The 24,532-nt window shown below is 58.8% G+C and overlaps 1 protein-coding gene across 4 annotated transcripts in view; it reads right to left on the reverse strand.

Annotated features, from left to right (window-relative positions):
* MCF2L (MCF.2 cell line derived transforming sequence like) overlaps window positions 1–20,020 on the reverse strand; it is a 97,379-nt gene extending 77,359 nt beyond the window's left edge. For 2 of the 4 annotated variants that reach the window (XM_070471382.1, XM_070471376.1), the window contains exons 1-2: window positions 19,075–19,174; window positions 15,655–15,830 (exon numbers count right to left, since the gene is read on the reverse strand). In XM_070471382.1, coding sequence (XP_070327483.1) covers window positions 15,655–15,826 — 172 coding nt within the window. In that variant the 5' untranslated portion in view covers window positions 15,827–15,830; window positions 19,075–19,174. Of the gene's footprint in view, window positions 1–15,654; window positions 15,831–19,074; window positions 19,175–19,318; window positions 19,392–19,947 lie in introns of those variants that run through there. The other 2 variants (XM_070471377.1, XM_070471378.1) reach the window with 2 other exon arrangements.
* Window positions 20,021–24,532: the final 4,512 nt, after the last annotated feature.

Below are 24,532 nucleotides of genomic sequence, written 5' to 3' on the forward strand. Positions count from 1 at the left end.
TTCTGTCTTGTGCCTCTGGGGGGTGAGCTTATGAGAGAGCCCAACGGGCTTCCACACAAAAGGGGTAGGGGCCCCCCGGCTGAGCTGTGGTGCAGAGGCTCCAGGGGAGGCAGCCACTGTCAAACTGGCTTCAAGTGGGGTCACACTGGTCCCCAAGAGACAGCCCGGCAGGTCACCCACAGGAGCACGTGTGAGTGCCCGTCTCTGCCCAAGCCCTGCCCCAGGGAGGTGCCGGAGGAGGGGGGTGTAGGGCACCCTCTCCACCCTGGTGGGGGGGCAGGTGCGGGGGCAGGGGCTGGAGACGGACGTCTCAGATCAGAACCGAGACGGGACTGAGGCTAATCTAATGATAAACACTAACAGGCAAGTGCTGGACTCAGAGCCGAGTGTCCCCAGGAGCACCCCCTCTGCAGGGGCCGAGGCACTGGCCCTGGGCCTCACGCCCGCGGGATCCCGGCGCAGTTCGGCCTGCAGACCGCGCCTTGTCTCACGAGGCCTGGGTCAGACATCACCTCCGCGGGCCGAAGGCCTGCGTCTCCAGCTTTGCCTTTCGGGGCAGAGACAGGCCCTGCATTCCTGAGGGTGGCAAGGGCCCCAGCGGGTGTGGGTTCTAACAGGGAATGCAAAACTCAGGGTGCTTCCCCACTGGTAACCTTCCCCTCTGCAATTTACAGGGTCTTCAAAGGGCAATTTCACAAGAGCTTCTGGTCTGAGCGATGCTCTCGGCCTGGGAGTGGCAGGTGGGGACCCCGTCCCACAACAGGGGCTACACCGTGACTGAGCCCTGCTCTGCAGGGCCGCAGGCGCCCCATGCAGGACAGGATCTGGGGGACCCCCAGCGCCTCCCCCTCCTGCTCGCAGGGACCCGGAGCGCCGGCCTCCTCGGGTTCTGCGTTTATTCTAAGGGTGTCAACAGACTGGGGTCCAGCCTGGCTGCCTCCCCACGGGCACCTTCGGTGGGTCCTCTGGGGCATCAGGCCTGCACGTCTCCTTGGGCCGGACCGGCTGCCAAGTCAGAGAGGCTCTGCCCCTTCAGGCACAAAGCGGTCAGTACGTCTCCCAAATGCCCCAGGAAGCTTGGAGGCTACAGGACGCAGGGCTCGGGGCTCAGAGGCCACAGAGACTTAGCTCCCGCTGTCCCGGAGGCCAGATGTCCAGGACCGAGGCGCCGGCATGGCGGGGTCTGGAGAGGAGCCCCCAGGACCCCTCGCTGTGGCCTCACATGGGAGGCGGGGTCGGGGACGCTCTGGGCCCTCCTCCAGGGCGCTGATCCCATTCTGGGGGCTCCACCCTCATGACCCCAAAGGCCCCATGTCCTAACACCACCACCTTGGGTGCCATGATTTCTACATATAAATTCTGGGGGACACAAGCAGTCTGACCCCAGCACACTCCCCCTGGGCCCCCAAACCCACATCTGCCTCACGTGCACCCTCCCCTGCAGTCCCCCCAGCCCCACACCTGCAGGCCTGACCAGTTAACCTCACGAAGTGGGTCTCACAGCCTTTGTCCCTGGCTGTCTGCTTACAGCACTCAACATAACGTCCTCCAGGTCAGTCCATGGTATGACAAAAGACAGGATTTCCTATTTTTAAGGGTGGACGTCTTGGGCAGGCATTGCCTGGGGATGTGGGGTGTGTGTGTGTGTGTGGTCCCAGGTGTCCCCTCTGCAAGGCAGCAGTGGCCTTGGCCGCCTTCCTGCCCTGGATGCAGGGGCTGGAGCAGAGAGTGAGGACCCAGGGCCAAAGGCCAGAAGGAGCTGGGTGGGGGGTGGAATTCCTTCTGTTGCTGAGCTGTGTTTGAGGTCTAGGTGGTGAACTCTGAGCCCCACCACTGCTCTGGGCGCTGACAACCTCACCAGGTGATATGACAAATGTGGGGAAAGCTCCAGGGTGGGAGCAGCTCAGGACTTCACGTCCACCAAGCAAGGCCAGGCGAGCGGCCGAAGGAGACTCAAACGGTCCCGTCGGGAGGGCACTGGACAGACACAGTCCCCCGGGCGGGTGACCCCTTCCCCAGCCCTGCCGTTGTCTGGGCCCCGTCCGGGGAACAGCTCCACTTCTGCCCTGTCTCTGCAGAGGTGAGCCCTCGAGGCGAGCTCACAGCCCCTGTCTTAGGCTCCCACGGCCCCCTGGACCGTCGGCGACTTAGTGCGTGTCTGCTGGTGTCCACCTTTGCCTGCTGGACCCAGAGGAGACAGAGGCCAAAGCCAGATACCCCCCCGAACCCCGGCCGAGCACAGGTGTCCAGTGGCCAGCCCTCCACCACGGCACAGAGGTCAGGGCTGGAAGCATCCCTTCCACCAAGACCACACAGAGTAAGGACAGATGCCGAAATGGGGCCCCAGCCAGGCACCACACCCGCCCTGAGCACCCCGCGCCCCACGGCGGAGCTGAGATCCGCGGAGAGGAAGCCGCTCACAATAGGGTCACGGGGGGCAGCAATAAGGCAGGCTTCTGGGCTGGGCTGACACACTCGGTGCTGCTTATACTCCTGCCCCCGGGACTCTGGTCCAAAACAGTAAACCCGGGAGAACATGCCAACCTGTGATCAGGAAGCTGCTTTATTACTGTCTTCTCCCCACCCAGCGAGCCACAGAATACCAAGCCCGAGGCCAGGAGGCGCAGGCCCTCAGGCTCTGCAGAGGCTCGGGGCCGCGACGGGGCCGCCGTGTCTCCCGCGGGTGTGGTCACACGGTCTGCAGAAAAGATGCAGGGGGCGGGCTCCTCGCTGAGGCTGCAGGAAACAAGCCGGGAGGCTGGCTGAACCGCACACAGTGACACCACAGTGCCCGCCGGGCAGTGGGGGAGGGGAAGGGCAGTGGGGAGGGTGGGGGCAGTGGGGGAGGGGAGGGGGCAGTGGGGAGGGTGGGGGCAGTGGGGGAGGGGAGGGGCAGTGGGGGAGGGGAAGGGCAGTGGGGAGGGTGGGGGCAGTGGGGGAGGGGAGGGGCAGTGGGGGAGGGGAGGGGCAGTGGGGGAGGATGGGGGCAGTGGGGGAGGGTGGGGGGCAGTGGCCACTGTGGCTCTCATAGAGCCCATGGGGCTCTGGCACAGCAGGAAGCAATCACCTTGGAAGTGGGCTGGTGATTTGCCTATGCTGAATATTTGAACAGCTGATTTAATTTCAGAAATGTCATTTTTTTCAAGCCTTAACTTAGAAGCAGTATTTTCCAAGGTTCAACAAACAGCAAGGTCACTGAGATTGAGTTAACCTACCTTGACATCTATTTACACGTGTGGATCTGAACCAATAACTCCATAGCAGATTTTAATTGAAGCCAGTCAAGGTCAGAGCCATCTAAAAGAAAAGCTCTTCCCCCCCGACCCCACTTCCCACTTCAAGTAAGATTCTACATCAGGCACAGCACTTGTAACACGGCGCATGCATGTGGACTTGCCGGCAGTGAGGGGCTGGGCTGCGGGTTATTACCCTCCTTTTTAGAAGCCGGCTGCAGATTCACGTGCAGCCGTAAGACACAGCCCCAAGGGACCGTCCCCCAGTGGTGACAGCGTGTGGAGCTGCAGCACCGCGTCACCGCGTGCACGCCGACACCCTCACCCAAGGCTCCCCCCACACCACCCGCCTCCCACCCCTCCTGAGCCTGGCGACCACCGCCCTCCATTTCCACAGTGTCAAGATCGTTCCCAGGTGGACTCAGCTCACAACCTGGTGGGACGACCTCGTTTCACTCAGCCCGGCTCTCCGGGGCTTCATCAGGGGGTCCGGTGCCCTGTCTCGTCCCTGTTCTTGCTGAGTGCTTGGTGCTCCAGGGCGTGGAGGGACCGCAGCTTTTTCTAGCTGTTCACTAGTTGAAGGGCATTAGTCTGGGGCTACTATGAACAGAGCTAATACAAACTTGCGTGTGCATGAGCCCGTGTGAACGTTTTCCTTCCTCTGGGATAAATGCCCAGGAGTGCAATTTGCTGGGCTGGACGACAGCTGTGTGTTGTGCTGCTTTCCCGGCAGGCAGTTTCCGGATGGCTGTGCCCCTGAACATTCATCGCCACCAACACAGAGGCCGACTCTGCGCCCCAGCTTCCGGAGCTGTCACTGCCCTTCATGTCGGCCCGCGTGACGGCGTTCGGGCGGCTCGCAGACGTTCTGTGCTTCCCCGACCCCGTCTCAGGTGCTCATCTGCCGTCAGCACCTCTTCACTTCTGTTTTCCACTTTCTGCTGGGACTGTCTGCTTTTATACTGGTGTGCTTTGAGACTTTGTGGTCTGCGAATATTTTCTCCGGCCTGTAGCTCATCTTAGCGGGTGCCTTTGGAGAGCATACATTTTTCATTTTGATGAAGTCCAATTTACCCATTTCTCCTTTTATCCTGTTTTTGGCATCAAGTCTGTGCACGCTTTGTCTATTCCTAGTTCCTGAATATCATCTACTATATGTTTTTCTGAAGTTTTACACTTTTATGTGTTACGTTGAAGTCTGTGACCCATGTTGACTCAATCTTTGTATGAGGTGTGAAACCGAAAAGTCATGGTCTTTGTTTGGTTTTGTCTCTGATGTCTGACGCCCCAGGCCACTTGCTGGAAGGCTGTCTTTCCTCCACGGAGCCAGCTGTCCACCCTCATTAGGAATCAGTGGACTTGCTGTCTAATTCTCTCTTCTCCACCGTCTTCTGTCCTTCAAACTACTCCTCCTGTCCTGATGACTGTGGCAGAATAATCCTTGGTATCACAATAACTTCTCCTACTTTCTTCTTATTTAAGATGTTTTAGGTATTCTAGCTCTGCTGATTTCCCACACAAACTTTATGATAGCCTTGTCTATAATTTTTTTTTGTTGAGATTTTGATAGGAATTCTGCTCATTGGTTTGGAGAGAACTGACATCTTTACTATATTAAGAGGTCTGATCTGAAAACAAATTGTGTCTCTCCGTTTATTTAAATCTTTGAGTTCCTTTGTCAGCATTTTCTAGTTTTCAAGCTCTGTTCACGGTTTTTGGGAGCTGCACCCAAGTATTTAATTTTTGGGAATATGTGAATGGTACTGTATTTTTAACTTTGGTGTCCATGTTCACTGCTATCCAGAGAAATACAATAGATTTTTCCAGTGTTTATCTTGCATCCTGCAGCCTTGCTAACCTCACTTATTAGCTCTAGGAGTGTTTCTGTAGAGTCCTCAGGATTGTATAGTTAGATAATTGCGTCGTCTGTAAATACGGACTGTTTAATTTTTCCTTGCCAATCTCCTTGCCTTTTATTTCCTCTTCCTGACTCACTGCACCGCTGAACTTCCCGCCTGCCGCTGAGAACACGGCTCCCGACTGTGTGGGGAGGAACACGGCTCTGACCACCAGGGCAGTGCCAGCCGCAGGTCTTGGTAAAGACTTACTGACAACTTAAGGAAGCTCTTCTGTATTCCTGTTTTTCTAAAAGCGTATTGAATTTTGTCAAATACTTTTTCTACATTGATTGAAATGACCATGTGATTTTTTTCAGTTCATTAAAGGGTGGATTACATTGGTTAATTTTCAAATATTGATTCAGCCTTGCATTCCTGGATTAAACCCAGCCTGGCCATGGTGAATAATCCTTCCTATTCATCACTTAATTCTGTTTGCTAATATTTTGTTATGGATTCTTGTACATTCTCGAGGGATGTTGGCCCGTAGTTCTCCCTTGTTTTTGTCTAGTTTGGGCACCAATATAATACTTGCCTCATAAGATGACCAGGAAGAGAGTGTGAAGAACTGGCGCTCTTTAATGCCTGGTAGAGTTCCTGAGCAAAACCATCTTGATCTGAAGATTCTTTCTTGAGAGTTTTAAAATTATGAATTAAATGGATGTAACAGCTTCAGACTATTCAAATTAACCTGTTTCCTATAAAGTGAGTTGTGGTAGTCTGTGCTTTTTAAGAAATTTCTCTTTGTCTTTAGTTTTCAGACATTTGACTATATGTCTTGGTGTGGTTTGGGGGAAATTTATTCTAACTGGGGTTCTATCAGCTTCTTAAATATTAGGGTTTGTGTCTTCTGCCAAGCTGGGCAGTCTCCTGCCTTTATCTGAGTATTTTCAGCCCGCCCCTCTTCTCTCCTGCGACTCCAAGGACGAGACGGTCTGATCACGGAGAGCCCCTCGGGTCCGCAAGGCTCCTGGTTTTCCCTGCAGCCTCTTTCCTCCGAGGCGTTCGGGGGGGTGGTTTCTGTCCTTTATCTTCAGGTTCACAGATTCTTCCTGCTGTCCTCTCCCATCCGTTGTTGAGCCCACCGACTGGGATTTTTTCTTTCATTACTGTACTTTGATTTCTGAACTTTCCATTTCCTTCCATCTTCCATTTCTTTGCTGAGATTTCTCAGTTTCCCCTTTTCCAGCGTGTTCACACCTGCTCAGCAAAGCGTCCTGTGCTGGCGGCTTTGACCTCTCTGTCGGATGGTCCTGCCGTCTCTCACATCTATGTTGATGTCTCGCACCTTTTTTTCTTTCAGTTTGAGGTTTTCCTGGTTCCTGATATGACAATCGGTTATTCAAGGAAATGTGGGCCTTTGGTGTATGTTATGAAACTCCTGAGTTTTTAAAAAATCTGTTGTCTTGGCCGACTTCCTCTGGGTACTCCAACAGGGCGGGGAAGAGCGGCCTCTCGTTCCTGCTGGGGGTGGGGGGGTCCTTGTCCCTGCAGAGGACTCGGCCTTGTCCCTACTTGGCCTCCACTGATACCTCCCTGCTGGCGGGCTGGGGGCTCCGCACTCTCCTCCCCACGTCCCACTGTCCCGGTTGGGGGGTGGCCTCGTCCCGGGGTGGCGGTGAAGTCCTGGGTCCACTAGGCCTCCTCTGAGTCCCAGGGCGGGGGCGTGTCCAGGCTCCCATGAGGTCTCCCCACGTGGTCTGCACCCACCTCGTGTCGGCGTTGGGACAGGACCCGTCACCACTCACGGGCGCAGTGGCCTCGTGCAGCCCGTCAGGGCGCGGACGGGAGGCTGGGGTCCTCGATCCCGGGGCCTGGAGGGCGGAGGGCAGTGTTCCAACGGGGTCTAGTGGGGCGGAGCAGGGCCGTCCAGAGGCTCAGCCCTCCCTGCCCGGGTCCTCGGGGGAGACGGCAGGTCTGGTGGGGACTTTCCAGCTGCAGGTCCCCCAGCACCAGCCTGGACCACGTGTCCTTCCCGGGCTGGTCTCTTCCGTCCCAGAGCCTCTCATCTCTCTCACGGGTACGGTTCAGGGGTCTGTCCTTAGCGTGGGGCCAGGGAGAGGTCCGCCTGGCCCATCTCCCCATAGTGGTCTTTTGTGGGTTAAGTTTTAAAATGACCTCAGAGCACAGGCATGTCTTCTGACCCAACAGCCCTGAACACACACCTCCCCCCGGCGCTGGGTGAGTTCATTCAGAAAAACTCCAGACAGCAAGGGGGCTGCCTCTCAGTTCCCACAGGAGAGGGGCCCTGCCCTGGAGGGGGGCTGACCTTGACCAGGGAGGGCCCTGACCTTGGTGGGGGGGCGCTGACATTACGGAAGCCTCCGCCCCACGTCGCAGCGAAGTCCCAGCAGCTGGGACAGACACAGCTCTCTTTCTCTGAGCGGCTGGAAGAAAGCTGTGACCTGCCTTTCTTGTCTGCTTCCGGCCCGTTTTCACAATGTCCCATTTGTTTTGGTAGAACACGCGCACTCACACAGAGTTAGAGTCTAGTGGTTCGTCTGCTGGCAGGGTATCCAGAGAGTAATCAGGCTTCTGCGGGTCACAGCTATGTCTGTTTTATTTACTATGAGAGTAAAGCTCCTGTCATCTTTATTGGAAGAAGAAAAATGACTTTAGGAACATCTGTAGGAGGATGTTGGCCGGTGTTCATTAGAGACAGTTCACTGTGGAGCAAAATGTGCCTGCTTCCATCCTGACACTTCAGATGAAAAGGTGATAAAATTGTGGCGTCAGTCATGAGACACTCGGGAATTTCAACAAACAGATGGGACGGTATCAACATTTCGAAAAGGAGTCCTCTCAGATCATGATGCTGGGAAGAGAGGCGGTGGCCCCCAGGTGAGCTCAGGTATTCTGCAGGGAACAGCTGCAGGTGGGAATGAAGAATTAAAAACATGATGGATAGCCGTGTCAGTGAGCCACAGTCCTGCCAGCGCACATGCCTGGGCCTCGTCCTCGTAAATCTAAGAAGGAGGTTGGCACCAACCCGGTTACCTCTTTTAGCCACCTCACGTACTGTGTGTATAAACCTGCCAGACACCCTTCATCACAGCCCGTGTGCAGGATGAGCCAGCATCATGCCTGCAGACGACCTGCCCACACAGCCGTCTCTGTGGGCTCCTGCTCACCCAGCGCGGCCCCCGGTTGAGACGACAGTGCAGGCGGCGAGGCTGCAGACGCATCACCACAGCTCCTAACACACCTCGAGAGAACAGACCATGAAGACTGAGGGCAGAATCACTGCCCCCCACGAGCAGCACTTAGAAGGGAGCCTTCGACCTTCAGAGCAGTTGGAGGTTTACAGGAGGAGGCACAGGACCGGCAGAGCATCCCCACCACCCCCCCACTTGCCTTCGCTGTGACCGACGGACCAGTAACATTGCTGGGTCACTGTTAACTAGACCTGCAGTCTTTGCGATGGCCCACTCTCCGTGTCAGCAGCCGGTGAGTTTGAACAAACCGTGATGTCTCATATCCACCATTACAGAATCGTGAAAGACGGTTTCACTGGCTGAAGGTCCTGTGGTCCCCAGGATGCTCTGACGTCACACCCTGTGATATGGTTCCTCCCGGGGGACTAAGCGGGAGGCGCAGTGGTCTACCCTCGCATCCTGCTTGCTTGTGCTCCATCCCCCCCAGTTCCCTGGTCCTAACCCCCAAACCCGTGAGGCCCACGGGGCCTGCTGCAGCCTGAGCGGATACACAACCTTAGAAGCACACCCGTCAGGAAGGCATGGCTGCCTTCCAGCTCCCCAGGGACAAGTTCTGTTCTGAGAAGCTCCCTGGGGGGTATCATCGGACCCGGTCACCGAGACCAGGGGCCGTGCCCACTTGCCCCACAAACAGCCCTGGGGCCTCCAGCCCTCGGTGGGGTCAGCGACTTAGTGACTAAACCAGCAGCAGCAACACCTCACTTTATTGTGCTTTGCAGATAGTGCATTTTTTATAAATTGAAGGTTTGTGGCAACGCTGGGTAGTCAGAGGATAATTGCCATCTTTTAGCAATAAAGTATTTTTAAAGTATACGTTTTTTTCATTCAGGCATAATGCTATTACACAGTTAATAGACTGCAATAGAGCATAAACATAGCTCTTACAGACACCGGAAAACCAGAATATTCACGTGATGCACCTCACTGAGATATTTGCTTTATTGTGGTTGGTCTGGAGCTGAACTCACAATATCTCTGAGGTCTACGTGTATGCATATTATGCCTAAATAAGCTGATACTAACCAAGCTACACTCAGACGCACACTGGCCCCTCCTGGAAGGTGTCCAGCTTGTCATGGGTCACTTTCTCCTATTTTCCCTGCAACAACCCAGAAGCTGACGGAGAAACTCGCAGAGTGCTGAGGTCACCCAGGAGCCACCCCAAGCGGAAGCGTGCCCTGCGTGCAAAGTCTCCCGCATGAACTCGCCCGCGTGTGGACTCACGCGGCCACGTGTGAACTCACTCGCCCGCGTGTGGACTCACACAGCCACGTGTGAACTCACTAGCCTGCGTGTAAACTCACGTGCCTGCAATGTGAACTAGCCCGTGTGTGGACTCAGCCACGTGTGAACTCACTTGCCCGCGTGTGGACTCACGCGGCCACGTGTGAACTCGCCCATGCGTGGGCTCGCTCACTCGTTTGAGGACTCGTCCGCGTGTGAGCTCGCCCGCGTGACTGTCGGGTCGGTGCACAAGCCCGTGTCTCAAGGCTTTCTGGGACCCTCCGTCCCCTTGAGAAGGAGACCCGACTCCCTGCTCGACCAGACTGAGCAGTCCGGCGTCCGGGGCACCCTGACCGGCCGCATCCTTCTGACGGTTCAGCCTGAAGGAGGAGCGGTGCTCCAGGCTCGGCGGCTCAGCGGCGCCACCTGCTGGCCGGAGGGCGGGCGGCGGCGGAGCTGGGGGTCACGGGACCCAGCCGGCCCCCGTCCTCCCGCCCCCTCGGGACACTCGTGTCGATAAAGCTCGGGTCCATGCCCGTGAGCCCAGAAGCACCGCGTTGCACAATAGGTGGGGGTGGGGAGCGGCTGCCCACAGACAAACTCGGGAGACGTTCCGCTTGTCACGACGCGGGTGCTGCTGGGTCGCGTGGGCAGAGTCCAGGGTGCTGCCCACACCCCAGCAGGCGCGGGACGGCCCGCAGCGGGGAGGACCCAGCCCCAGCTCACGGCTGCCGAAGCTGCAAACCCCGGGGACCCGCAGCTCTGTTCCTGCTCCTGCCGTCCGGTTCCCGAGTGTGGCCCTCCAGTGACAAGGCCCTGGCTGTCCTCAGACCGGAGAACAAGCTCTCTTTCTGCCGTTCAGCGGAGTCCGCGGGTGACACTTGGAAATGCAGACTCCAAGGTGACACTTTCCTGCCACGTGCCTGACGGGCCTGGGGCGGCCTCCCCAGCCGCCGACTGGAGCTCCCAGGGCGCCCCTCTAGGAAGGCCCCCCACCACCCCCACCCCTCCTTCCGCACTGCTCCCCAGAGCGAGCGAGTCCACTTGTGGGACACACGGCCAGGCTGTTGTGTAAGCCACACACAGGTGGACAAGTCATACCAAGCAGTGGCAGCAGGATGACAGAGCTGAGGTCAGGAATGCGGTCAAGTTTCAAAGGGGCGGTTTTTGTTTAAAACTAAACAAAGGCCCTTTCCTCCAAGATACTGGTTTGGGTTCTGGGATCTGTGGGATTTACAGCCGCACAGTCACAGCCGTCACCTCCCGGAGGTTTTCCAGAAAGGCGTCGGGAAGACACTTCACACTCCTCCCAAAGACGAGGCCCACCCACCCGCAGCTTCCCTTCTGTGTCCTCTCCTCTCGACTCCTCTAGAGCCTTTTAAACAGGAGCTTGAAAGAATTAACTTCAGAGAAACAGTGACCTCGAGGAGTAACTGTTGTCCTGTACGAGGGCTCAGAATTAAACATTTACAGCCTGCATTTTGCAGAAAAACATCTAAGAAATGACCTCCTAGGGCAGCTGAATCACAAACATTTTCTAGCAAAACATTTCAGATTATTTTCAGGTTAGGGGAAACCTTTTTATCAATTTGAGGAAAAGGACAAAACGCCCACGAGTTTCCTGCCACCAGGGAATAAATCACATGCTGTCCTGCTGCTTCCTTCTCCTCTCGCCAAAAAGCACCTTCTTCCAAATAACCAGCATTAAATCAGAGGCTTTCACCAGAGCTTAACCGCACTGCATGAAGATGACCAGCAGGAAAACCACGGCAGTCCTGGGGCCCACCTAACAGAGCCCCACGGGCCCAGCGGCTCAGACAACACGGTCTGTTCCCGCAGAGCCGCCAGCCGGAAATCCGAGATCAAGGTGCCGGCAGGCAGGCTCGTCTGAGGCCCCCAGAGAGGGCTGGCCCAGCTCTTCCAGCTCCGGGGAGACGGGGCACGGGGCAGGGGAGGAGCCCCACTTACGTCACTGTCTTTGTGACCCCCGTTCACAAACCCCGGGGTACCCTGGCCCTTGGCTAACAGACAGCCTGCTCCCCAAGTGACTCGTGTTGGCGAGTCCTTCACCCTCTCACTGACCACACATTTGTAGCGAGTGAGTGTCTGCATTCTTCGTGAGGCCCCCGCCCCTCAGCCATCTTTTCCATCTGCACCCACTGAGGTTCCAGCCTTGTGCTGTGAAGTTCCCTGGGTCTCACAAATACACAGCGTCCCGCGTCCACCACCACAGCCGTGTGGAGCGGCTCCCTGGCCTGGGATCCTCTGCTCACTTCCGTTTGGTTCTGAATAGCATCACCACCTGGACAGACCAGGGTTTATTTATCCGTCACCTGCGGCAGGGCTGCACCAAGCCTGGCAGCTCAGAATACAGCTGCCCTAAGCCCCCGTGTGTGGGTTTCATGCAGCCATGAGTTTTCGGCACATCCTGGTGAATATGTAGGCTGTGGGTCATGTGGTGAGTTTCGTGTTGGAAGAAGCTGCCCAGCGGCTTTGAAGTGGCCGCAGCGTCTTGCACCCCCAGCCCACTCACCCCGATGAGCTTCTGCGTCTCGGCATCCCGTGGTGGCGTCTAGCGCAGAGGACATCAGGAAACGGGCTCCTGAGAAAAGGCAGGCTCCGCAGGAGGGAGCCAGGCGGGCACAGAGGCCACGTCCCTGCCCCACTGTCCGGGGGGCGGTGGACACATCCCCTGCGGATCCTGATCCGCGTGTGGCTGAGGCCCTGCCTGCCTCCCGGGCTCCTGGGGGTTGAAGAGTTAAGCTGGGCACGAGCTCTGGCTCGGTGCCCGCTGTTTCCTGCAGAGATTTTGCTAATGCGCCTAAGAGCAGGCGGACAGACGATGACTGACAGGTCCGTGTCCCACTTCCTGGCCTCCAGGCGGGCCTGCGACACAGCTGGCCGGCCTGCTGACGCACGTCAGCCAGGAAGGCGAGTGGCTGAGGTCGCGGCCAGCAAAGCCCCTGGCGGCCCCCGAGTCCAGGAGCCTGGTGCCTCCAGCCCAGAGTCGCTGCTCCGAGGCCACTGAGACGGCGCCCTGGAGCCAGGAGCGGTCGGAGTGTGGCGGAGAGCAGGGAGCACCTGCACACACTGGTCGGGGGCCGCTCAGGCCAGCAACCCCCTTCCCGAGGCTGACTCGCGCCCACCCCCGCCGTGCGGAGGTCTACACCGCTGCCAGGCTCATTCCAATACCCATTGGTTCCCGGTGCCAAGTGCAAGCCCATGAAGCCTGTGTGTCCTTGTCCCACACACGCGTGAGCAAAGGCAGACTGGATCATCCCCCCTGCCTGCTGCAGCAGCTGAGGGCGACCGAAAACGCGCTCAGAGCAGTCACCACAGCCGTTAAGGAGGAAAAAAAGCCCCAGATTTACTAGAAAAGGCGAAAACCGTTCCTTTACTTTCGGGTCTGGTAACGGCTGGCCTGGCTGGACAGGAGAACCCTTGTCTCTAATAGTCCCCAGGGGTGTGACTACGCCTGGAACTGGCCCCGACTGAGCTGACCGACCACCAACGACGAGGGTGGGGGTCCCCGCCACACAGGTGGCGTTCCAGGGGGATCCTCTGCTCAAAGCAGAGGCTTGAGAAGCAGGAGCGGCGGGACAGAGCAAGGCTGGCAGCCTCCACGCGCGCCCCGCCCCGCGTCTCTGCCCCCACGTGTGATTTCCGGTGAGCCCAGACACACGCGTCTGTCTAAACGCAAGTGCTGGAGAGTCAGCAACTCTGAGGCCGCAACGTAGTTCAGACGCCGACTCTATCTTGAAGCCCGCAGGTCACTGGTGCCGGGCCGGCTGGGCTTCCGGCGGCGCCGCTGGCCTGCGGGTCCTCCTTGGGGCCTCTCTTCCCCGCAGTCTCCGCAGAGTCTCCGCGGGTCACGAGCAGCCCCCCGCGGCCCGCAGCGCCCCTCTTGCACCCCAGGGCCCGTCCCGCTGCTGCTCGAGGCTGTGCCGGGTCCGGGACTGTGAGGTCCCGGGCAGGCCCTCTGGGCCGGCTTTACTGCGAGGGCTCTGCTTGCCCGGTGAGCCCCTCTGCCCCAGCTCCTGCTCCCAGGCGAAGGCCCAGTGGTGAGACACCCGCTCCCGCCCGCTGACCTGTCAGAGCTTGCCAGCCAGCGCCCGGCGCGCGCCCCCAGCCCACAGGCGCCCCTCAGAGGCCCAGGGGGCCGGGCCCTGCCCGCACCAGCGCGAGGCTGCCCGGGTTCAGAGCCGCGTGCGCTCAGGACGCCCAGCAGACCCTGCCTGCCCGACACCTCCCTCAGACTGCAGACAGCGGGCCTGGAGACCCTCCATGCGGGCTACAGGGCCCCGCCGTCCCGTCAGCCACGCCCCACGGGTCCCGCTCAGCCGTGAGTGCCCGGGAACGACCACGCATACGTGCAGGCGGCCACCCCCACGTGCGGCTCGCAGCTGCGGCGGGTCAGGGCTCATCCGTGTCTGCGCCACCTGAGACAGGAGAGGCGGCCCCGTCGGCTGACCTCAGACACGAGTCCTGGAGACCCGGCTCCCTCTGCCTGCCTCCCAGCCACAGAGGCTGGGAGGCGGGTGAGCCGGGCCAGGGGGCCTGCTGGCCACACCCCCTTCCCCGTAACTGCCCAGCTCTCCAGGGGTCCCGACTGCCTTCCTGTTTCCAAACTCAGAAAACAAAAAATGTCCCAGCCGCACAGGGGCCAGGCCAAGAGAGGTGGGAAGAGTCACCGCAAGACCTCAGTCGCCGGGAGGCGCGCGCTTCCTACGGGGGCGCAAAGCCGCTTGGCAGGTCTGCGTGTCTGAGAAGAGAAGGAACGTGAATGGTAAGAGATGAGTGGTTCAGCCAAGCCTTGCTCTCTGAAGGAGGAGAAGTCATACGGAGACATCACTCGGGTGTGGGGGCCTTCAGAGCGTGGAGAGGAATACTGCACCTCAAACCCATTTCATGGTCTACTTAATTTAATAAGCAAACAATTGCATTTCAGAGTTGCAGGTGGTGCTGACGAAATGAATGAAAGCTGTTTCCCAGAGCATGACTGAAGACGTTGCCAGGCTAAATGTCCAGATCAGATTTTAAAGCAGGTAAAACAGGATCACAAACAGAGACCACATGGAGACGACTCACAGTGACCATGACCACCAAAACCCGCCGTTTATTCGCTCTCTATTTTTTCAAAGCAAAACCACAGCTTCTAATATTTTTGGCACGAGAAGAGTTTTTAACACTGCAAAACCTGACCTGATGGTCACCTTTTAGAACACACAGTTGGGAAAATACACAGACTGAAAGTCCTGCTGTGCGGTTTCATATCTTTCAGGTAAATCTTATTCAATCAAGTGGTCTCTACACACGTGGGGAGAGAACAAAAGAATGAACAGCAGAGTCCAGGCCGACTCCGTCCGACAGAGACCCCAGGGAGGCAGCGGGGCCCGGGGGCGGGAGCTGACGTGGAGAGTCTGCAGGTGGAGGTGTGAGGAGGAGCAGAGGGCGTCACCCAGAGCCAGGGGCCCTGAGGGGCTGGAGCCGGTGCAGGGCGGGAGGGTGGGGATTCTGGACGTGGCTCCTGCGAGAATGGAGACCGGGGGACATGGGGAAGACAGGAGCGCGGAGCCACACGGGAGGGGACAGGGCCAGGGGCCCGGGTGGGCTCAGGAGGGACACGATTGGGAAGTTGGGAGAGTGACTTAAAAACTGGCTTCTGGAAACAAAATCCACAAAAACGATCCGTTAGCTAATCTAATGAAGCAAAAGAGAAGGTACAGATGCTCAAAATAAGAAATGGGAGGGGAAAACATCCTTGGAATAAGATGAGTTTAAAAATCACAAGCAATTACTTTGTATAACTGTGCGATTCAGTTTGAAAACCTGGTAAAACGGAGCCCTGGAATCTAAAACCCAAACGACTTCCTGAGAGCTCACCAGAGCCAGCCTCAGCCTCACAGCCAGGAAGGCAAATGGGCAAGCGTGTGGACTGAGGTCTCATCCACAGGCCTGGGCCCAGCCGGCCCGCATGTGCAGGCAGCCCTGGGTCCCCGGGGAGCTGCCGCCGCAGACCCAGGACACTGGTCCCCCAGGAGGACTGAGGCCCCATCCGGATCCCAAGGAGGCAGTCAGGCCTACCTGTGGGCGGGGGCGGCCCCTCCGGCGGGTCTGGAACAAGCCTGATGACATCAGGGACATCCACCCGAGGGTCGCTGTCTTCCGCTTCGGCCTCCTGGGACCCTTGCGCAGAAGAAGCATCGGCGTTGCTTCCAGTTTTCTTGCAAAGGATGAGCCTCCAACAGTCGAACATGAGTCTGCAGAGTGAAAAACAGACCTTAGAAGGAAGACCAGGTCATGCTGCAAAGACATCAGCCATGCTTCCTTGAACAAAACCCGAATCACCAGGTACGGCTTTTGGCAGTGTTTATTCTGAAATGGATGTGGGATATTTAAAATTCATTCTTCTCCAGAGAATTTCTACTGTGTCAGCATTCAGGTAAACAAATGGCTTCCTTTTATAGCACTGGAATGGAATAAAGCATTGCACAAACAAAAATATTATTTACTTCTGCTGCATAAGAGAAATAAAAACCTAGATTTTCCCTTGACATTTGGGCTCCTGTTTCAAGGACAAAAATGCCCCTGGTTCTCCTGGCTTCAACGTCACAGTAGAATTCACTGGACTGGCAAACGTTCAAAACTAATGCCGCCTCGGCCAGAAACGTCTCAAATCCCCAGGTAAAGAATGCTTTCCCAGGGCCAGGACAAACACTCAGGTCTTCTTCCTCCGGTGAAGTCAGGCAAAGAAACTCGAATCAAGTCTTTGGGAGGCAACCTTGTATTTAAAGAGACAGCGAGTGACTACATGGCGAACAGAAGCCACGTGACGTCATCTGCCCAAGATGCTCACCCCGGTAGGTAATCGCCCACAGCCCCCTCTTTGGGCTTACTCATGGCTCATTATGGCTTCCCAGGTGGCGCTAGTGGTGAAGAGTTTGCCCGCAAGTGCAGGAGATGTAAGCGATGCAGGTTCGATCCCTGGGTCAGGAAGATCCCCTGGAGGAGGGCATGGCAGCCCACTTCAGTGCTTTTTAAAATTTTTTTAATCATTGGTTTCAAGTTTATCCTTGGATTCCATAATCATGGAAACTCGAGCACAAGACTGGTCAAAGAAAAATGAACACGTCCAGACAATAAATATACTTACAGACAATGTGTAACTACACATCCTGCCAGGCTCCTCTGTCCATGGGATCTCCCAGGCAAGAATACTGGAGTGGGATGCCATTCCCTTCTCCCACTCCAATGTTCTTGCCTGGAGAATCCCATGGACAGAGGAGCTGGGCGGGCTACAGGCCACAGAGTTGCAGAGTCAGACACGACTGAAGTGACCTAGCATGCACACACACGGCCCATCATCTTCCCGGTGGCTTATGTCTGGCTGGGCCCCTTCCATAAATTCTGCTTGTGGCTCCACGGCAGCGGCTTAACCTACTTGATCGTCGGTGGTGCTCACACCCACCACCTTGTCCAGGGCATCGGGGGGGAGGCGGGGCTGTCCAGCTGGATGCCGGGGACGGGTGACCCTCAGGGAGGTCCGGTGTCCACCTCCTCCCCACGCCTGTCCCACCTGCCCCTCAGGCCCAATTTGTGGGATGACAGCAGGGCCTTTCCCCCGGGAGTCACCCCGCTCTGTTCTGGTGCCAGCCCTAAGCGCTGAGTGAGAAACGGACCAGTGAGGAGGAAGACGGTGTGGAGACATTCGGCGCTGGTCAGCTGCGCGCTTCGGGGTCCCCACCCACATCTTCCTATTTGACTTGTTCCGATTTCTGTGGTTGCTCAACTCGGTACTTTGAATACAGTTCTTCGCTTTCTCAACAGATGGGACTGAACACCCCCAGCGGTGACCTACACTCACGCTGACATGTTACCCACTGGGGCGCAAGCCCTGGTACTCCTGGGTCACCTCCGTGGAGCTGCGTAGGACTGGCCCTCTGGGCTCCAGAGGGCCGCTGGGAGGTTCTGGCGGAGGCGCCGGGTTTCCTGGGGATCCTGGAGACAATGGCGCTGCCTGACCCTGGATGAGGTGCTTCGGGACCGGCCTCTGACCACAAAGTCGAGGTCCAGCCCTGGGTGCCCAAGAGTTCCTTGGTAATAGCCACAGGGTGTCTGGGAGACCGTTGTGGGCTTGCACTCCTGAACGTTTTACTTGGGGAGGCCCAGAGGAAAAGGACACGGTCGTCCCCAAGGGGAAGGTACTGCCGGCTCCACCAGCAGAGTCCACGGGCGGCTGGGCAGTCCGGCCGGCCACCCCACACTGACCACACAGCTGACTGTGCCTTCTCTGGAGTGGGGCTGGGCCGCCACCCACCTTCTCCAAGGCAGGAGTGGACTGAGCATCTCTTGAGCGGCTCCAGACGTGGCCCTGGGCCCTCAACTAGGTCCAGGTTGCGGCTGGCGCTCAGCCAGCATCTCCCACCTGTCGGGGAAGAGCATCACCCTGGCTCTCCTGGGCTCAGGCGAGGGTGAAATGAGTGGACCTGAGAAGAAGAGGCTGAGCTGACTGTGGAGCAGAATGCTACCTTCTTGTCCCTGTTCTTCTCACACGTCTAACTTCCCTCGGAGCCTCTTAGCACCAGATCAACTAAGCTGATGGCCAGGTGCTACCAATATTCCATTCGCACAAACGCTCCACTAAGCTCTCTTTCAACTTCAGGCTTTATGCCATTTTACAAAAGGTATGTGAGTTCCTAACAGCAGGAAGCTCTTCTGTCCAAGTGACCTTCATTCTACTTCCAATCACCAAGATGCGCTTCCCAGGTAAATCTCCCGTTTTCACAGCTGAACCCCCAACGCAGAATGAGCCTCCTGGAATGGTGACCTGGACACCGATTACAGCCACAACCCGAGGTCAGGAGGCGCCCAGCAGTGGCAGGGCTGGGGAGGGAAGAGGCTCTGATTCAGGAGAAGGACGGGTTTCGAGCTGCGTCTAGGGCAGAGGTGTCCTCAGAGCGCTGAGCTCCGCAAACAGGTGACCCCTGCACTCTCCTCCTGATCCGCGGGTCTCCCGGAGAGAAAGTCACCCCAGAGTTGGGGACAGTCACGAGAAGGGCGATGCCCAGGCTTCTGGCACAGAAGGCCTGATGCTCTCGCCAGCCTTTCCCCGGATCGCTGCCAGGGGGGCCGTCACAGGTGGCGGGGCTGAGGTCACAGAGGCCCAATCACAGCTGCGCCCAGGTCCTGGCCAGACGGTGAGCCCGGGACCTGGGGGGGGGGGGTGCACCCTGCCCCAAGGGACACAAGTGCTGAAACACAGCCAAGCCCCTCTTCCTGCCCCTCTGGACTGACTCACCCGGAGCACATGCCCTCCCAGCTGCCCCCCCGGGCCCGAGAGCAGCCTCTGTCTGTCCATCCCCCTGCCGCAGCGGGTCCAGGAGCCGGGAGCAGAGCTCAGAACTCAGGTCCCCGAACCCGCACTGGGCCAGCCACTGGGTCGGATCTGCACTTTAGGAGACCTTCCACCGCGAGGTCTCCCCCAGGGCGCCACCCCTCACCTACCTGTCCAGTGGGGTCCCCAGTCCCCTGGGAGGGACGCACACACCCCAGCACCAGCACACCCGGACACACGTCTATTTTTGTAGCCTGGCCCCTCCTAGTGGTCACACATCCTGGGGCCTCCCACGGCCACCCCCACACATCCTGCCGAGCCTCAGGGTCACCTTAACCCCTCCCCTGTCCAGGGCCCGCTGGAGGTCCCTTAGAGGCAGGGTGGGAAGCTTCCAGTAAAGTTAAGAAGCTGCACCTGCTCCAGAAAAGTCTCCTTCGGGCCAACCGGAGCAGGCTCCTGTTTAAGCGTCCAGCGCTGCAGAGAACAGAGGGTGATTTTAAAAAAATAGCAGGAACACGGTTTAGAGCTGAAAGAGCAAACGGCCTTATTTTTAAACTGCTGAGTCTTACTTTTCCGCTGCCAGTTTGAAAAGCAAAACAGCCAGACAGGGGCCGGGAAGTCCAGATTCAGCCGGCCGCCCTCAGCGGCCCCACCTGGCCCGGGACCTACTGGGGGTCGGGACCCAGTGGTGCGGCCCTGGGAGGGGCCAGGCAGTGACACCTGTCCGCGCGGGAGGACCCCGGCCGACAGTGGGGGGCGTCCCGCACGTGGAGCTCGCGCTCCCGCTCCGGCGGCGGCCCCTGGACACCGCGCAGCACCCCGCTCCGCCGCGGCCGGTCCCGGCGCTCCCTGGGGTCGCACGCAGGCGGGAGGGGATCGCAGCGGCGCAGACCGGCCACGGGAGGCGATCCGAGCGCGCAGACCGGTCAACGGCCTCCGGGACGCTGAGTCCGCGCCCCCCGCCCTCCTCTGTCGGCCCCTCTCCCGGGCCCGCCGCGCCCCCCCACCCGCGTTCACCGCCCGCGCCTCCCGCCCCCACACACCTGCCGTGGACGGCCTCCCGGCCCCGGCCCTCCACCCGCAGGTGCGCGGCCGCCCCTCCTCCCCGGCCTGGGGGAGGGTTAGCGGGGCAGCCGCCAGGACGGTGGGGGAGGGGACCGCGCGGAGGGAGAGGGAGGAGCGCGAGGGGCGGACGCCGGAGGGTCTGCGCCGGCGGGAGGGGCGGGGAGGCGCCCGAGCCCCGCCCCGCAGCGTGTACCCCAGCACCGGCACCCCTGCGCGGAGCAGGCGCGCTCTCACTGGGCTCGGGGCGTGCAGGCCCCCGGGCAGGGCCGTGCAGATGCGGAGGGGCCCCTTTTTTGTAGGAAAAGGGAAGGGACCGGCCTTTTCCCTTGTGGGTTCCCCTTGTTCAGGGAAACTCAAGCTCCTCAGTAGAACTCGGAATGTTGAGGCGCACAGGCTGAAACCTCCCCGGTGTTGCCCTAGGTGTAAACTTTATTTTAGCTGGCGCTTTCAAACGTCTGCATTCTGTGGGCGACACCGGGAAATCGGAGTAACCAGCACGTGGCTCTGTCGGGAGGGCAATAGGCACAAACCCCAAGGCTCCAGGGAGCCCCACCCCCAGGACCCTCCGACCCGCCCTGGGGGTGTGGCTCCGGGCCTGCGGGGAGGGCGCGCCAACCTCTGCAGGACTTTGCTCCTCCAAATGCGGTCCCCACCACGCGGCATCGCCTGGCAGTCAGCACGCGCTTGGCCAGTGCCTCGGAGCCCAGGCAGGGGGCCATGCCCCTGGTGGTGGGCGCGGCTGAGCCTGGGCTGCCGAGGGGACGGGACGCCACGTGCGCTCGGAGTCAGGGCTGCCGCGTGGTGGAGGCTGGCCCAGCAGACAGCAAAGCGAGGCAGGACCTTCCTCAGCTGGACGGTTTCCTTCCCGGACGAGCGGGGATGGGAAGGCCCCAGGAACCTGGCAGAGTCAGGGTGGAGGCGGGGGCCTCTCCTCTAAGGGCGTGGGGTCCTGACCCGCTCTGTGGGGCCACGGCCCCATTTCCCACGACCTCAGGGACCCGGGCTCCTGGGGGTGCCCTCCAGGGGCTGTGCTGAGTGTCCGGGAGCCGTGAGAGCCCAAGGGAGGCGCCCGGCCAGCCTGCCCGGAGGACGGGCAGGAAATGAGAGGTGCTGGTGCGGAACCGAGAGGCCGCGCTGGTGACCCCACGACCTGGGTCGGGTCTGCAGGCTCGGCACCTGCCCCCAGGCAGGCGTCCCGCGGAGGGTCCCGAGCCCCACCTCGGCCACAGGCAGCCGGACCGGGAGCCTCTCCCACCGCGGGGAGGCCTCGTGTTGGGACGTGGTCGCTGGCCCAGGAGGAAGCGGAGGACAAAGGCCCAAGACGCCTGTACTCTCAGAGACAGTTTGCGCTGATTCAAGTCTCCTGACTTGAGCTGGGGAATCCCAGAACAAAAGCCCGGGGCGCCCCGCTGACCAGGGGCCCCGAGGGCCAGGCCAGGCCTTTGTGCGGCTCTCTGAGGCTGGGGAAATTACCATCACAATCTGGGCTCTGGGAGGAGCCGAGGGGAGAAGGACCTTCTGCTCCCGCGGGCGTGGGCGAGGCTTCGGGCCCCACAGGTGGGCAGGCGGCCTGGAGACCCTGCGGGCCTGGGCCTGCGTCTCTGCCGGGTCACCACGCCCTTGGCCCTTCAGGGAGTTGGGGACTTTGCCGTTTGAGGTTAACTCCTCTGTGGAAAGCCTTGCTCCCACAAAGAAGTCTGTGTCACAGGAAGGAATCCCAAGCGGCTCAGTGGATCAAGAGCCTGCCGGCAAGGCAGGAGATGTGGGTCTGGTCCCTGGGTCAGGAAGATCCCTCTGCCCCAGTGTTCCTGCCTGGAGAATCCCATACACAGAGGAGCCTGGTGGGCTACAGTCCATGGAGTCACAGAGGGTCGGATGGGAGCAACCGAGCACACGTAGGTGACACCCAAGTGCGGAGGGCCGTCCCGCCCCCCATATCCCGGGGTCCCCTGGGCAACTCAGCGTCTGCCCCTGCCCCCTGGGTCCAGGTCAGGAGGGGCAGCTGGGACACGCAGGAGGCTGGGTCGGGGGCCTGGTCCTCTGGAGTTCTGAGGTGACCCAGGGGCATGGAAGCGGGGTTCCTCCTGTGTACCTGGGGCCTCAGAGAACCAACCTGCTGGGAGAGACACGGGCGCCCCAGTCGCCAGCAGCCACGGCCTCCTCACCCGCCCCTCCTGTGCTGCGGCTTCTCGGGGCCCCTTTCTTGGCTGCTGACTGGCCCTGCCCCACGGCCCTCCTCCGGGAAGCCAAAGGCAGTGCTGCCGGGTGACCCTCCAGTCTCCAGGGAAAGCTGCTGGGCGGGCGGGGCCCTGAGCCTCCAGCCAGGGGTTTATTCAGGCAGCAGCGTGGCCCCAGGCCCGCGCTGGCCGCTGGGCAGTTCACCTTGCCCAGGCGGGGTCCCGGGGCCCCCGGAGCTCACCCCCAGTGTGGAGTCAGGCTGTGAACACTTATGAGACGGGGAAGGAGGTGCTTAGCACCCGGCCCAGCGTGGGCAGGACCCCTGGGACCCACTGGGCCACGGTGGCCCACGGTGAGTTAGGGCCGCGCAGCCCTGGGTGGGGATGTGAGGATGGGCGGCTGAGTTCTGTCCCCAACACGCACCCCCCTGCCCCCCCCCCAGCACGAGGGTTTCTGCCCTGCCGCAGGGCCCCAAAGCAGAGCATCAGTTGAATTGTGTCTCCCCAAAAAGATATGTTGAGGTCCTGACCCCGGGTACTCTAGAATGTGACCTTTATAGATACAATTTATCTAAAATGAGGTCATCAGGGCGGGGCCCTCACCCAAGGTGACTGGCGACCTTGTGGAAAGTGGACGCTGAGACAGGCAGAGTGGGCGCCGCGTGAGGATGGAGGCAGAGATGGGTCTCCAGGAGCCCCGAGGCTGGGAGGCTCGAAGCCCGAGGGAGCCAGGCTGACCTCTGCTTGTGGTGCCCGTTGCTGCGGCCCCGGGACAGGGCGAGCAGATGGCAGGGGCGGTTTTAGCCGCAGGCGGGAAGCAGCACTGTGCTGCCTGGCCGTCCTTTCTCTCCGTCCTGTCCACGGGGAACCACCACCTCGTCCCTGTCCTAAGACAAGCTGCAGGCGCCACGGTCATGGCTCGTTTCCAGGTTTTTGCAGGGACAGAATGAAGGGACAAAGTCGGTGATTGAATAGTTAATCTCCCTAGGGGATGGGAAGTAGGAAAATAGAGGATCCCTGTAAGCTAACGACTTCTTGATAAAGCCGCTTGCTCCAGCACAAACCCCCAGCAGAAGCATGAGGCCCGAACTAATGAGACCATGGGGCATGAGCCCCACTTCCTGCCCAGGGAGTTCACTAAGTTAACGGTCCCTGGGCCACGCTCTCTGCACGCCTGCGAAACAGTCATCTGTGGACCTCGCTTGACCACGGAGAGACAAGAAAACTCTCCCACCCAGTCTGGAGGAGGAGCTGATGGCAGCAGAATGTCTACTCGGGAAAGACAGGGTCCTCCCCTCCTCTCCACTCCTCCTTTGAGTACAAACCACAGCCCCCTAAGTGCTCAGAGCCCCCCAGCCTTGCCTGCCCGCTTGTAAGCCTCAGGAGCATCCTGTTCTAGTAAATCACGTGCCGGCCACATTGCTCTCACTGAATTCTCCTTGGCGCTGAGACCTAAAGGCCCGTGGTGCGGGTGCTCTCCGGAGCCGCCCTGAAATGACGCCAGGCGGCTTCAGTTTGCCACGTTCATGTCTGGTCTGCATTTCAGCCTGCTCTCGACACTAGCAAACTATTTAGGTTCGTGCAAAAGTAATTGCGGTTTTACATTGTTGAAATTGGCTGTTTGGTATTGGAATACATTCTTAATAAATGTGACTATGTGATACAACATTTTAATGTGTATTTCTCGATTTATGTTTTTTGCTATCACCTTATTACTTGCTGTTTATTTTATATTTATTTTAGTCTATGGAAATGATGTTAGACAAAAAAGCAAATTCCAGTGATTTTCTTGAATTCAAAATGGGTTGTAAAGCAGCGGAGACAACTTGCATTTGGCCCAGGAGCTGCTAATGAACATGCAGCGCAGTGGGGGGTCAGGGAGTTCTGCATCAAGGCTCACGTGAGCCTTGACGCGAGCCTTGACGCTGAGGAGCGTAGCGGCCGGCCATCGGAAGCCGACAAGGACAGCTGAGTGAGAACCATCTTTGAAGCTGATCCTCTTAGAAGCACACAAGAAGTTGCCAAAGAACCCAACATCCACCATTCTGTGGTCGCTCAGCACCTGAAGCAGATTGGAAAGATGAAAAAGCTCAAAGAGGGAGTGCCTCATGAGCTGACTGCAACTCCAAAACACCAGTTTTAATCCCTTCTCTTAGCCAACACAACAACAGCGAACTATTTCTCAGTCGTGCTGTGACATGCAACAAAAAGCGGATTTTATACAACAACCTGGTAAGTTAATATGATGATGCAGTTTTAGGGGTATCCTCTTAGTGCAAGAAAGTTACTGATAAATTGCATATTATTTCTAAGATTTTTCCCTGAAAGAGGAAGCTTAATAATTGCAGATGTTGATCACACTGGGACCCAGCCCAGTGGAATGAAG

The sequence above is a fragment of the Odocoileus virginianus genome, chromosome 8 (genome assembly GCF_023699985.2).
Source record: "Odocoileus virginianus isolate 20LAN1187 ecotype Illinois chromosome 8, Ovbor_1.2, whole genome shotgun sequence".
NCBI classification, from domain to species: domain Eukaryota; kingdom Metazoa; phylum Chordata; class Mammalia; order Artiodactyla; family Cervidae; genus Odocoileus; species Odocoileus virginianus.